This window comes from Antechinus flavipes, chromosome 2 (genome assembly GCF_016432865.1).
Source record: "Antechinus flavipes isolate AdamAnt ecotype Samford, QLD, Australia chromosome 2, AdamAnt_v2, whole genome shotgun sequence".
NCBI classification, from domain to species: domain Eukaryota; kingdom Metazoa; phylum Chordata; class Mammalia; order Dasyuromorphia; family Dasyuridae; genus Antechinus; species Antechinus flavipes.
Genome location: NC_067399.1, coordinates 439,755,163 through 439,770,609, shown reverse-complemented (window position 1 = coordinate 439,770,609; position 15,447 = coordinate 439,755,163). Strand labels below are relative to the sequence as shown.

General features: G+C 34.6%; 1 protein-coding gene across 1 annotated transcript in view; it reads left to right on the top strand.

The window, feature by feature from the left end:
- TRPC4AP (transient receptor potential cation channel subfamily C member 4 associated protein) overlaps window positions 1-15,447 on the top strand; it is an 86,966-nt gene that overhangs the window by 58,510 nt on the left and 13,009 nt on the right. The window contains exons 9-11 of the mRNA XM_051979182.1: window positions 10,811-10,953; window positions 13,246-13,377; window positions 14,600-14,658. Coding sequence (XP_051835142.1) covers window positions 10,811-10,953; window positions 13,246-13,377; window positions 14,600-14,658 — 334 coding nt within the window. The remainder of the gene's footprint in view (window positions 1-10,810; window positions 10,954-13,245; window positions 13,378-14,599; window positions 14,659-15,447) is intronic.

The following is a 15,447-nucleotide window of genomic DNA, read 5'->3' as shown; positions in this document are numbered from 1 at the left end:
CATTCAGTATCCAGTTTTTCGCCACTACTAAAAGGGCTGCCACAAACATTTTTGCATCTACAGGTTCCTTTTCCTTCTTTAAGATCTCTTTGGGATATAAGCCCAGTAGTAACACCGCTGGATCAAAGGGTATGCACAATTTGATAACTTTTTGAGTATAGTTCCAAATTGCTCTCCAGAATGGTTGGATTTGTTCACAATTCCATCAATAATGTTATCAGTGTCCCAGTTTTCCCACATCCCCTCCAACATTCAGCATTATCTTTTTCCATCATCTTAGCCAATCTGACAGGTGTGTAGTGGTATCTCAGAGTTGTCTTAATTTGCATTTCTCTGATTAATAATGATTTGGAACATTTTTTCATATGGCTAAAAATAGTTTCTATTTCTTCATCCGAAAATTGAGTGTTCCTATCCTTTGACCATTTATCAGTTGGAAAATGGCTTGATTTTTCATAAATTAGAGTCAATTCTCTATATATTTTGGAAATGAGGCCTTTATCACAACCCCTAATTTTCTTTTCAAAATTTTATTTGGTTACATTTTAATTTCTGAATTGTCTTCTTTCTTTGCTCCCTACCCCACACTGAAAAAACCACTATTTAACATGGATTTATAAATCTATGTAAAACCATATTGTATGTACTTCATTTTCTGAATTTAGAAAGGATCTTTCATCATAGGTCCTTTACAGTTGATTTGAATATTAATAGTAACTCAGAACTTGGTAACAGTTACTCTTTGAACAATATTGTTTTTGTTATATGTACACCAGGACTTGTTAAACTTTTTCCACTCATGACCCCTTTTCTCCCAAGAATTTTTATGTGACCCCAAGTGTATAGGTATATAAATTAGATATACAAATCAAACACTTACTGATAATAAATCACAATTTTGCTACTCTTGCATTCAGTTATAAGACTCCATATGGGATTGCAAATCACAGTTTACGAAGCTGGGTTATATGTAATTTCTCTGGTTTTGTCCATTTCACTTTTCATTATTTCATGCAGATCTTTCCATGGTTTTCTGAAATCAGCTAATTATCAGTTCATACAGCAGAGTAGTAATCCATCACAGTTATATACTACAACTCGTTTAGCTGTTACTCAATTGATGGGCATCCCTTCAATTTCTAGTTCTTTGCCATCACAAAGTTATACATATTTTAGAACATATCTGTTCTTTTCCTTTTTCCCTGATCACCTTGGAAAACAGACCTGTTAGTGGTATATACAATTGTATAATTCTTTGGGCGTGATTCCAAATTGCTCTCCAAAATAGTTGAATCAGTTCATAGTTCCACCAATAATGTATTAATGTCCCAATTTTTTCACATTCCCTCCAATATTTATTGTTTTCCCCCTTCTATCATTTTAGTAACCCTGATAGATTTTGGTATTTCATGGTTGTTTTGATTTGTATCAATAATGATTATACAAAAAACTGTAATTTTGTACATGTTGATTAAACAAAAAAACTTGTTAAATCCTTTGACCATTTATCAGTTGGGGAATGACTCATATTCTTACACATTTGACAAAGTTCTCTATATATTTGAGATATGAGACAGTTATCTGAGAAAGCATATATAAACATTTTCCCCCAGTTTTCTGCTTTCCTTCTAATCTTGACTACATTGGGCTTATTTGTACAACCCCTTTTAAATTTAATGAAATCAAAACTATTCACTTTATATCTCACAATGCTCTTTATCTCTTGCTTAGTCATAAATTCTTCTCTTATCCATAAGTCTGGTATGGTGTTACCTGTTCTAGTTTTCTTATGCTATCTCCTTTTATACCAAAAAATACCATTTTGATTATTTTTTGGTAAATGGTGTAAAATACTGATCTGTTCCCATTTTCTTCCAGACTGCTTTTTAGTTTTCCCCAACAATTTTTTAACAAATAGTGTATTCTTATCCCAAAAGCTTAAATCTTTACATTTGTCAAACACAAGGCTACTATAATCATTTGCTCCTGTATATTATATGTCTACTCTGTTCCACTGATAACACCTTTCTATTTCTTAACTAGCATTAGATAGTTTTGATAATTACTGCCTTACATTGATCCACAACTAATACCATATACCAAGATAAGGTCGAAATGGGCCCATGATTTAAACATAAAGAGTGATATTATAAGCAAATTAGAAGAACATAGGATAGTTTACCTCTCAGATCTGTGACGAAGGAAGGAATTTGTGACCAAAGGAACTCATTATTGAATACCAAATAGATGATTTTGATTATATTAAGTTGAAAAGTTTTTGTACCAACAAAACTAATGCAGACAAGATTAGAAGGAAAAGAATAAATTGGGAAAACATTTTTATATTTAAGGACTCTGGTAAAGGTCTTATTTCTAAAATATATAGAGAATCGACTCAAATTTATAAGAATTCAAGCCATTGTCCAGTTGATAAGTGGTCAAAGGTTATGAACAGACAGTTTGCAGATGAAGAAATTAAAACTCTTTCTAGTTATATGAAAAGGTGCTCTACTCACTATTGATCAGAGAAATGCAAATTAAGACAACTCTGAGATACCAATACACACTTTTCAGATTGGCTAAGATGACAGGAAAAGATAATGACAAATGTTGGAGGGAATGTGAGAAAACTGGGACACTGATACATTGTTGGTGGAATTGTGAACAGATCTAGCCATTCTGGAGAGCAATTTGGAACTGTGCTCAAAAAGCTATCAAACTATGCATACCCTTTGATCCAGCAGTGTTTCTACTGCGCTTACATCCCAGAGAGATCTTAAGGAGGGAAAAGGACCCACATGTGCAAAAATGTTTGTGGCAGCCCTCTTTGTAGCGGCAAGAAACTAGAAACTGAGTGGATGCCCTTCAGTTGGAGAATGGCTTAATAAGTTATGATATATGAATGTTGTGAAATATTATTGTTCTATAAGAAGTAATCAGGAGGATGATTTCAAAGAGGCCTGGGGAGATTTACATGAACTGATGCTAAGTGAAATGAGCAGAAACAGGAGATCATTCTACACAGCAACCAGAAGATTATACGGTGATCAATTCTGATGGACTTGGCTCTTTCCAACAATGAGATGATTCATATCAGTTCTAATAATCTTGTGAAGAAGAGAACCCAGAGAGAGGACTGTGGGAACTGATGTGAACCACAGCATAGATTTTTACTCTTTCTGTTGTTGTTTGCTTGCATTTTGTTTTCTTTCTCAGTTTTTTTTCTTCTTGATCCGATTTTTCTTGTGCAGCAAGATAATGGATAAATATGTATACATATATTGGATTTAACATATATTTTAACATATTTAACATGTATTGGATTACCTGCCATCTAGGGAAGAGGGTAGGGGGAAGGAAGGGAAAACTTGGAACAAAAGATTTTGCAAGGGTCAATGTTGAAAAATTACCTATGCATATGTTTTGTAAATAAAAAGCCTTAATAATAAAAAAAAAAGCCTTATAATATGGTTTAAGATTTGGTACACCTAAATTTCCTTCCATTATATTTTTTCCTTAATTCTTTTTATATTCTTTGTAAAGGGCTGAAACTCTGAATATGTGCACTGGAATCAGACAACCAAGCACTTAAGGCTAATTACCAATTGGACAATACTCTATTAGCATATGCTTGGGAAATGGCCCTTCTCACTATTCTGTTCTGGCTCGATCTTTTGGTGTAAATACATAATTGTAGGAGAGATTGGGGGTGGAGTAAGACAAGCCAGGGTCACTTTGGCAGTAGATGAGGAGAAAGGAAGTCGTGGAGAGCTTGCGTCAGTCTCCTTCATTTCTACCCCTAAAGACCAAAAATAAAGACCAAGGACTTTTGCTTATCCTGACTCTGGCTGATTCTAAGGCATCCAGGGTGCTAACTCGGTCTTCACAATTCTTGACATTTTTCTAGCTATGTGAAAATATACTCCAAGTCATTATTAATCAGAGAAATGCAAATTAAAACAACTCTGAGATACCACTACACACCTGTCAGATTGGCTAGAATGACAGAGAAAGATAATGCGGAATGTTGGAGGGGATGTGGGAAAACAGGCATACTGATACATTGTTGGTGGAATTGTTCATATACCCAGCCATTCTGGAGAGCAATTTGGAACGGTGCTCAAAAAGTTATCAAACTGTGCATACCCTTTGATCCAGCAGTGTTTCTACTGGGCTTATACCCCAAAGAGATACTAAAGAAGGGAAAGGGACCTGTATGTGCCAAAATATTTGTGGCAGCCCTGTTTGTAGTGGCCAGAAACTGGAAAATGAATGGATGCCCATCAATTGGAGAATGATTGAGTAAATTGTGGTATATGAATGTTATGGAATATTATTGTTCTGTAAGAAATGACTAGCAGGATGGATACAGAGAGGACTGGCGAGACTTACATGAACTAAGTGAAATGAGCAGAACCAGAAAATCATTTTATACCTCAACAAGGATACTGTATGAGCATGTATTCTGATGGAAGTGGATTTCTTTGACAAAGAGAAGATCTAACTCAGTTTCACTTGATCAAGGATGGACAGAAGCAGCTATACCCAAAGAAAGAACACTGGGAAATGAATGTAAACTGCTTGCATTTTTGTCTTTCTTCCCAGGTTATTTTTACTTTCTGAATCCAGTTCTTTCTGTGCAGCAAGAGAACTGTTCGGTTCTGCACACATATATTGTATCTAGGATACACTGCGACATATTTAACTTGTATAGGACTATTTGCCATCTGGGGGAGGGGGTGAAGGGAGGGAGGGGAAAAGTTGGAACAGAAGTGAGTGCAAGGGATAATGTTGTAAAAAAATTACCCAGGCATGGCTCTGTCAATAAAAAGTTAAAAAAAAAACCCCAACAATTCTTGACATTTTATTTTTTCACATGAATTTTTTTTTCCTAGCTCAAAATTTTTGGTAGTTTGATTGTGATGGCATTGAATAAGTAAATAAGTTTATGTAGAATTGTCTTTTTTTTCATATTGGCTTTACCCACCCATGAACAATTAATATTTCTCCAATTATTCAGGTTTCTTTTTTTTTTTTAATAAAAGTGTTTTATAATTATATTCATATAGTTTTGGGCAGATATGCTCCCAAGTATTTTATATAATCTGCAGTTATAGATGGGTTATCTCTTACTATTTCTTCTTTGGTGATATATAGATATATAGCCAGTAGTTTATGTGGTTTAAGATATTTTATATCTTGCTCTTTTGCTAAAATTATTATTTCAACTAATTTTTTAATTTATTCATTGGGATTTTCCAAATATATCATTACATCATCTGCAAAGAGAGTTTTATTACCTCATTGGCTCATCTGATTCTTTCAATTTCTTTTCCTTCTCTTATTGCTAATATTTCTAATACAATATTGAATAAGATTGGTGATAATGGGCATTCTTGTTTCACTCCTGACTTTATTGGAAAGGCTTCTGTCTTATCCCCATTGCTAATAATGCTTGCTGATAATTTTAGGTACATGATTCTTCTAATTTTAATGAAAAATTCATTTATATTTATGCTTTTGAGTGAGTGTTTTTAATAGGAATGAGGACTGTATTTTGTCAGAAGTGGTTTTCTACATCTACTGATATAGTCATATGATTTTTTTGGTACTTTTTGTTACTGATACAATCAATTTTGCTAATAGCTTTCCTTATATTAAATCATCCATGCATTCCTGGTATAAATTCTACTTGGTCACCATGTATAATTTCCGTTCACAAAAGTGAATGGATTAAACAATCCAGTCAAAGAGTGACACTGAATAAGGAAACAAAAGCCTGAGATGTATTGCCTATAAGAAACATTTAAAAAACCGACATATGCAAAATAAAACTACTGTGCCTTTTTAAAAAATTATAGCTTTTTATTGACAGAACATATACATGGGTAATTTTTACAACATTATCCCTTGCACTCACTTCTGTTCCAACTTTTCCCTTCCCTCCTTTCACCCCCTCCCTTAGATGGCAGGCAGTCTTATACATGTTAAATATGTTAAAGTATATCCTAGATACAATATATGGGTGCAGATTCATAAAATTTTCTTGTTGCACAAGAAGAATTGGATTCAGAAAGTAAAAATAACCTGGGAAGAAAAACAAAAATTCAAGTAGTCCACATTCATTTCCCAGTGTTCCTTCTCTGGGTGGAGCTAATTCTATCCATCATTGATCAATTGGAACTGAATTAGATCTTCTCTTTGTCGAAGAAATCCACTTCCATCAGAATACATCCTCATACAGTATTGTTGAAATGTATAATGATCTCCTGGTTCTGCTCATTTCACTCAGCATCAATTCATATAAGTCTCTCTAAGCCTCTCTATATTCATCCTACTGGTCATTTCTTACAGAACAGTAATATTCCATAACATTCATATACCACAATTTACTAACCATTCTCCAAAAATGATTCATTTTCCAGTTTCTAGCGACTATAAAAAGGGCTACCACAAACATTTTGGCCCAGACAGGTCCTTTCCCCTTCTTTAAGATCTCTTTGGGATATAAGCCCAGTAGTAATACTGCTGGATCAAAGGATATGCACAGTTTAATAACTTTTTGAGCATAATTCCAAATTGCTCTCCAGAATGGCTGGATGTATTCACAATTCCACCAACAATGCATCAGTGTCCCCACATCTCCTCCAACATTTATCATTATCTCTTCCTGTCATGTTAGTCAGAAAATTACTGTGCTTTCAATGAATTCAAAAAAGGTGGAATTGTATCATACCATTTGACAAACCAAAAACAAGCATTCAAAAAAAAAAAAGAGAGAGAGAGAGAAAGAGAGATAGGGAAATTATTATTATTGTTACTTTTTAAACCTTTTTATTTTCAAAACATATGCACGGATAATTTGACAACATTGACCCTTGCATAGACCTTGTGTTTCAGATTTTCTCCTCCTTCTCCTCATCCCCTCCCTTAGATGGCAAACAATCCAATAGATGTTAAACATGTTAAAATATATGTTAAATCCAATATGTAGAAATATATTTATATATTTCTCTTGCTGCACAAGAAAAATCAGATCAAAAAAAGAAAGTAAATGAGTAAGAAAACAAAATGCAAGCAGACGGCAACAAAAAGAGTGAAAATGTTATTTTGCGATCCACATTCCATTCCCACAATCCGCTCTCTGGGTGTAGGTGGCTCTCTTTGTCACAAGATTTGACATCAGTCATCTCATTGTTGGAAAAAGTTATCAGAATTGGGCATTTTATAATATTCTTGTTGCCATGTACAATGATCTCCTGCTTCTTCTCATTTCATTTACCATCAGTTCATGTAAGTCTCTCCAGGCCTCTCTAAAATCATCCTCCCGGGGTAGCTAGGTGGCTCAATGAGTAGAGCACCAGCCCTGAAGTCAGGAGGACCTGAGTTCAAATATGGTCTCAGACACTTAACACTTCCTAGCTGTGTGACCCTGGGCAAGTCACTTAACCCCAGTTGCCTCAGGGGAAAAAAAAAAAAAAAAACCTCTAAAATCATCCTCCTGATCATTTCTTATAGAACAACAATATAAAAAGGGCTGCCACAAACATTTTTGCACATGTGGGTCCTTTTTCTTCTTTAAGATCTCTTTGGGATATAGGTCCAATAGAAACACTGCTGGGTCAAAGAATTATACACAGTTTGATAACTTATTGAGCATAGTTCCAAATTGCTTTCCACAGTGGCTGGATCCATTCACAGTTTTACCAACAATGTAATAGTTAACTATTATGCTGAAAGAAACTATAGAGAGAAAATCAATGTCAGTAATAACTTCTAAAGTCTTAATGCCTAAGCATCCAAATTCATTAACAAAACAACTGAACTTTAAAAATACCATTGATACTACTAGCACAATAGTGTTAGAAGAAAGAAATTTTCTTCTTAGTTTTTGGTAAGTCTAATACAAAGATAAGCAAAAAGAAAATATAAACTGAGCAAATTACTAGAGAAACTAGAGTTAGAAGACTTATAGTATCTTTTCAATGGGATAGCAAAAAAATAAAACTATTTCTCAAGACCACATGAATCTTTTAACAAAAATTACCCTAGGGTCTTTGTGTTGATCAAATACTTGTGTACTAGCTACTTTTACTTTCCTGTATTGTGTAGTTAATCTGTTCCACTGATTAATTTCTCTATTTTTTAACCAATGCTAAGTTTCAAAAATTAGTGCTTTATAAGGTAGTGTAGTTTGAAATTTGGCACTGCTAGGCTCCCTTTGTTCCTCCTCCTTGTCATTATTTTCCTTGAGATTCTTGACTTTTTTTCTCCATCTGAATTTCATTATTATTTTCTCTAGTTCTATAAAATAATCTTTTGGTAGATTGGCATGACGTTGATTAAGTCAGTTAAAGTGGCATTAATCATTTTTATTATGTTGATTTATCTTTGTTGTTCAGTTGTTTTAATTGTGTCTGATCTTTCTTGACTCTGTTTGGAGTTTTCTTGGCAAAAGATACTGGAATGGTTTGCCATTTCCTTTTACAGTTCATTTTACAGATGAGGAATTAGGCAAATAGGGCTCAGTGAAATGTCTAGAGTCATGCAGCTATTAAGTATCTGAAGCCAGATTTGAATTCAGGAAGCTGAGTCTTCTTGACTTCCAGCCCAATGCTATGCATAACTTAGCTGCCCAGTAAATTCATCTTTTCCACAAACAATATTTTTCCAGTTAACTTAGATTTTTATATAAACAATGGTTTGTAGTTGTATTTATATAGTTCTTAAGTGTATCTTAGTTAATAGACAACTAAGTATTTTTTAATAGTATTTTATTTTTCCAAATATATGTAAAGATAGTTTTCATCACTCATTTTTTTAAAACTTCATGTTCTCAATTTTCTTATTCCCCAAAACAGCAAGAAACTGATATTACATTAAATATGCCCAATCCTTTTAAACATATTTCTATGTTTGTCTTGTTGTATAAGAAAAATCAGACCAAAAGGGGGAATTAAAAAAAAAAAAAAAAAAAACATGAGAAAGAAGAAAAAAAAAGGTGAAAATACTATTCTTCTGTCCACATTCAGTATTTATATTCTCTCTTTGGAATCTATTGCTGTTTTCCATCATAAGTCTTTTTGAATTGCCTTAAATCACCTCATTGTTGAGAAGAGTCAAGTCCATCAGAGTTGATCATTACATAATCTTTTTGATACTGTGTACAATGTTTTCCTGGTTCTGCCCACTTCATTCCGCATCAGTTCATGTAGGTCTTTCCAGGCTTTTCTGAAATCAGCTTGCTCATCATTTCTTATAGAGTAATAATATTCCATTACCTTCCTATACCATAACTTATGTAGCCATTCCCTAACTGATGGGCATCCACTCAATATCCAGTTCCTTGCCTTTACAAAAAGAGCTGCTATAAATATTTTTGGGGGTCCTTTTCTCTTTTTTCCAATCTTTTTGAGATACAGACCCAGTAGTGAGACTGCTGGATCAAAAGATATGCAGTTTTATAGCCCTTTGGGTAAAGTTCCAAATTGTTCTCCAGAATGTTGGATCATTTCACAACTCCACCAACAGTGCATTAATGTTTTCGTTTTCCTACATCCCTTCCAGTATTTATCATTATCTTTTCCTGTCATTTTAGCCAGTAGAAGTGATATGAGGTAGTACCTCAGAAGAAAACTAAGTATTTTTATTGCATTATTAATTTTAAATAATATTTTATTTTATATCTTCTTGCCCCAAGTGTTGTTGCAGTGTATAGAAATGCTGATAATTTGTGTGGATTTATTTTATAGCTTAAAAGTTTGTTGAAATTATTCATTATTTCAATTAATTTTGTTTTTCTTAGGGTTCTTTAAGTATACCATCATATCTGCACAAAAATATTTTTTTAAATCTATATTTATTCCCTTATTTTCTTTTTCTTGTCTTGTTGCTATAAAATGCATTGTTAGTATTATGTCAGATAGAAGTATGACAATAGATGTCTTTGTTTCAATCCTGATTATATTGGAAAGGATTCTAGTTTATCTCTTATATCTCTTATGTGGTACCTCTTGGTGTGTATATATGTATGCGTGTGTGTATTATATATACATAATATATGTTTATATATACACACGTGTATATTTTTGTGTTTATACACATATATTTATATGTGTGTGTGTATATTTTTATACACACACACACACACATCCAAAAGTCATAGTTATTAAAGCTTAAAGACTAAGACTTTGGGGATTCCCTGTACTATTTGTCATTTTAAGGAAAATGTTCATTCATTCCTATGTTTTCTAGTGTTTTTAACAGAAATGAGTATTATATTTTGTCAGAGCTAGGATTTAAATCCAGGTGTTCTGACCTAGTTATTTTCTCCTGTCATACTATTTTTCCCTTTATACTTGTTTTGCCTTTCTTCTTCTTGATTTTTCCTGAGCTTCCCAAGGTACCCTGGGCTCACTGGTAGTCTAGCCCAAGGCTTGGTTGCCAAGAAGCCTATTAGGTGTCCAGATGTGAGAGCTGTCTAGTATTTGGAAAAGTAATTTAAACATCTGGCCATGTCCCTTCCAAGAAAGTTTAGTAACATTGGCAGAAAATTTTTATGCTTAAAAACAAGTTAGGGAATAAAAGATCTAAAAATTCTGTTTATTCTAAATTTCCAAGTTTGCTTCTGGAAATTTGGTGAACAGTCTAGTGCTTTTATAAGTCTGTCTTAGCTTGGTTGGCACAGGGACTCAAGTTTGGAAATGTATTACTTTGAAGTCTATACAGAGCAAATGTGAGTTGAAAGGATTTGGTCTTTATAAATCCTTTTTGGAATGAGTTTCTGAGTTTACTATGTTGCCTCTTTTAGAATCTTCAGATGAAAGTGGTGTGGCAAACACTTCCTCAAGGACCCAGCTGCCCCAATCAATGAAGATTATGCACGAGATCATGTACAAACTGGAGGTGCTCTATGTCCTATGTGTGCTGCTGATGGGCCGTCAGCGGAATCAGGTGACTGCCTTCCTATAGCAAGGGCTCAAGCACTTTTTTTGACACAGAGTGACCATGTTGTTTGTTCATAGTTGGTGTACTGCATTTGTCTTGGTACTCAGACACTATGGGTCCCTGCCAAAATGAAAAACCAAGGGGATGCAGAGGCTTGGACCCTTTTGACACCCCTGTGCCAGCTGTGCCTCTGCTGCCTCTGTAGTGAGAGCAAAGGTAAATACAAGTTCCTGATGTATTAGTGTTTGAATACCCCTAAGAGATGAGGAAGATCAGAAGATGGAAGAGCTCTATTATACTTGGGAAAACTGGGCAGAGCAGTTTTCAGTCATGCTCAGTCCATTTCTAGTGCAATATAGAGCTCTCTATGTAGAAGAAGCAAGTGTGTATAGCAACTCCTTCTGGAGGAAGGAGAACTATGATCGTCTTTAGTGGTTGGTTTATTTTTAAAAATTGATCAGAAGTAGTCATTTCCTAATACCCAAAGATCCATGGATATATTCCCCTACTAAGGCTTAAAATAACCAAAGGAGGACTTTCCTAAATAGAGGGAGGTATGGGAGGAAAGGATAATAACTAATCCTAGTCTTAGGGAAATTCCTACCTTTTCAACAGGAAAAGTCTTTCCCCACATTGTTGATGTAGAGATGACTTCTAAAAACCCATCTGAATGTCAGAACGGAAGGGATTTTAGAGATCTATTAGAACAATTCTCTTATTTTATTTTGCTTTTTAAAGTAAATTTTATTTCATATTCTGATCTGCATTCTCTTCCCTCCTCCCACCTCCCTGCTTCCCTCCATTCCTAATTTTTAAGAGGAGGATTTTGAGGTCCATAGAGGGAAAGTGACTTGTCTAAGATCATATAGCTAAATTCATTAGTCAAATTAGTCAGATAGCAGCAGGATCCCATTAATAATACATGAATCTTCAAGGGCCACAGTTGGCCAGAGATAGTCAGGGTTTGACCAACTGTTACAAGTAGTTCAGCAAGTATTTAAGAAATCTCAGTCATAAAGTCCCCATATGTTTAGATGTTCTTGCTTATAAAAATATCTTATGTACAAACTGCTGGAAGGAGCCTTTTACTAGTTTTCTGTTCCAGAACAGAGTCCCAGCTTTTAAGCATCTATGACCACATCTCACATTTATCTAAACTAGATCCCACAAGTCAATAGCCAAACATTTCATATAGTCCACACTCACTTTCCCATTTGAAGCACATAATATATGATGATATACCCACAACCCCCTTAAGCCATCTAAATGATATTTTTTTGGGAAAATGTCAGTTTTTTTTTTTTTTCTGGGGATGTTGTATTCAAAAGCAGGAATAAGCTTTCTGCTTTGAAACCAATTAAATACTCTTTTTTGCCTTGCTTTATTTTGTCAATTCTATATGTATACAGTACTCATCAGATGTTTACTTTGTATGTACAGATTACAAAATTGTCTTCCCTACCACATAGATGGGGCATTTTTCCCTTTTGCCAGTCCTAGATGGGCAGACAGGAAAAAAGAGACAATACACAAACTCACCCAATCAATGTGAAGGAGTAATCCCAAATGCTGAAGGCAGGGAATTCTATGGTTTTCACAGTCTTGTACAAAAGTACTGACTATAAAATTAGAGTATACCTGCTCTACAATCATTTGTCTTAACTGGATAAAGACAGGTATCTTATACTCATAAATGTTGTGACCCCTTTCAGACCTTATATTTTAGGATTCCCAGATCTCAAAACCTCTACTGAGAGATACACACTGATGTTAGATCCAGAAGGAGGAATTAAGGAAAACTGCTTAGATGAACCTCCTGTAGGAGTCCTTTTTGACTTTGCTCCTGTCTTGAAACACCTATAGTACAGTAGGCGACAGCTCTGTGAAGGAAGTCAAGAAGACCTTGTTTTCTCTATAATCTAGTTTCCTGGTTAACCAAGGGCTTTGTATTATGGTGATAAACTGCTCATGTGAATTTGCATAGCTGGCATGAATTTGTTTGGTCTGCTGTCAACATGGCAGTCACCCAAGGAACATCTCTTTAATCTTTGAGTGGTTCATTCATGACAGGTTTGGGTTCTTCAGAGTATGTGGTGAGAAGATTTTTGAGAACAGTGCCCTATGAGGACTTTTAATACCTTGTTTGGTAGCCCACAGCTTTGTCATTTAGGCCCCTATTTTGTGACAGTATCCTCTAGACTTGTGGCTTTTATGTCTGAAAACTTTAGTTTCCATGTCATATTTCAGTGGCTGAGTTGCAGTATTTTGCTGTTAATGTCCCTTTATTTCCCCATCTAGGTTCATAAAATGATAGCAGAATTCAAACTGATCCCTGGGCTTAATAATCTGTTTGATAAATTGATATGGAGGAAACATTCAACATCCACCCTTGTTTTACATGGACATAACCAGAATTGTGACTGTAGTCCGGTAAGTTCTTCTATTAATTGTTCTCTTTCAGGAGTGTGATTCATAAGTAGAGGTGACAGTTTAATAAGACAGGATTCATGACCTTGAGTACAGGAACATAATACACAAACTCCCTTTTATTTATTTGTTTTATCAATAATTATAAGCATCATTTTCCAATGTCTCCTTTCTTCCCAATTCCCTCTTCTCTTGAAATAGAGAAGAAGAATTGAGCAAAACAAGCCACCTTATTAGCTGTGTTTAACAGTGTCTTCCTTCTTATGTTTCTGTAATTTAAACACATCCCTGACAAGTGATAGGAGACATGCCTTATCATCAGTCCTCTAGAATCAAGGTTGATGACTGTGTTAATTACAGTTCTGCTCACTCTCATTTTTTTCTTTTACATTATTGTGCCTGTTCTTTTGCTTCATTTATTCTGCTTCAGTTTACACAAGGCCTTCCGACTTGGCATTTTGTATGGTGTAGTATTTTCCACTGCATTCATATATTCTTTTGTTCACCCCTTCTCTAAGAGACGGGCATTCACTTTGTTTGCAGGCTTTTACTGCCACAAAAAGCACTGCTATAAATATTGTTTGTATTTATGGGACCTTTTCTTTCAGTCTCTGACCTCATTAGTATTGCTAGTATTGCTGGATTAAAGAGGTACATAGAACATATGACTTTTCCGGTGTCATTTGAAATTGTTTTCCAGAATTATTGGAGCAATTCACAACTCTACAATAGTGTATTTGTCTGTCTGTCTTCTCACAACTCCTTCAGGATTCTTTATTTTCGTCTTTTGTTATTTTTGCCAATCTAGATATGAGGCAAAACCTTAGAAAAATTCTCACTTGCACTTCTGTTATTAATTAATGTCTTCCTTCATTTTACAAATGATGTAACAAGCCTAGAGAATGGAATTGATTTGCCTGAGATCACATACCTGTCTGTCTTATTTGTTTTCATGGATATTTTCTTAGATTCTTGTTTTAACAGACTCTGTAATATATTTTGATTGATCTTTTTTTTTTTTTTAAATTTAATAATTACTTTATATTGACAGAATCCATGCCAGGGTAATTTTTTTTTTTTTTACAACATTATCCTTTGCACTCGTTTCTGTTCCAATTTTTTTCCCCTCCCTCCCTCCACCCCCTCCCCTAGATGGCAAGCAGTCCTTTATATGTTGGATATGTCTGTAATATATTTTGAAGACATTTTGCTTTCTTTCCCTTAGGACATCACCTTAAAGATACAGTTTTTGAGACTTCTCCAGAGTTTTAGTGATCACCATGAGTAAGTATTATCTTTTTGGAAAGGAGTTTTATATTGGTTGTTTTTTAAAGACACTTTTCCCCTCCAAGTCATTAATCCTAATTTAGGATAGCCAAGTTGTCAGAGTACACACTATTGATATGATTCTACCAAACATCCATTCCTCTTTCTAAGTATATTTTTTAGATATTGTGATTTTGTTGATATAGAGAATTCCTGCTGACGGAAACTCCTCTGTGAATGCAGATGAGCAGTTCTTCTACAGTTTCTAGGCCAAACTGCCTGGAAAGTTTCACTGAAAAGCTGAGCAGGGTCATTAAGGCAGGCTGTGTCAGAGACAGTACTTGGACCTTCATCCAGGCAGAGGCTGGTGCTCTCTCTCGCCAAACTACATCATGTTGCGTGTCTAAGGAGTATTGTTGAAGCCTGAATTGAGTTGAATACTTGAAAGTAATAGACTGAGTCATGGCAGAGTTCCTCTATGTTTTATTTAATTCAGTTCAATAGAGTTTATTAAGAATCTTCCTTGCATTTAGTACTTGGGTCTGTTGGAAGACATACACCAAAAAAAACATAGATTCTTCCCTCAAAGAGATTGCAGTCTCATTAAGGAGACACATAAAACAGAATACTGTAGTAGCCATTAGATACTTTAAATGTCAAAATTAGATTGTGGGCTCCTTGAGAGCAAGAAGTTTCTTTTGTTTTTCTTGGTATCCCTAGAACTTAACATGATGATCAACACATAATAAGGGCTTAATAAATGTTTACTGACTGACTGACTGATTTACATAGTGAATATGGAAAACA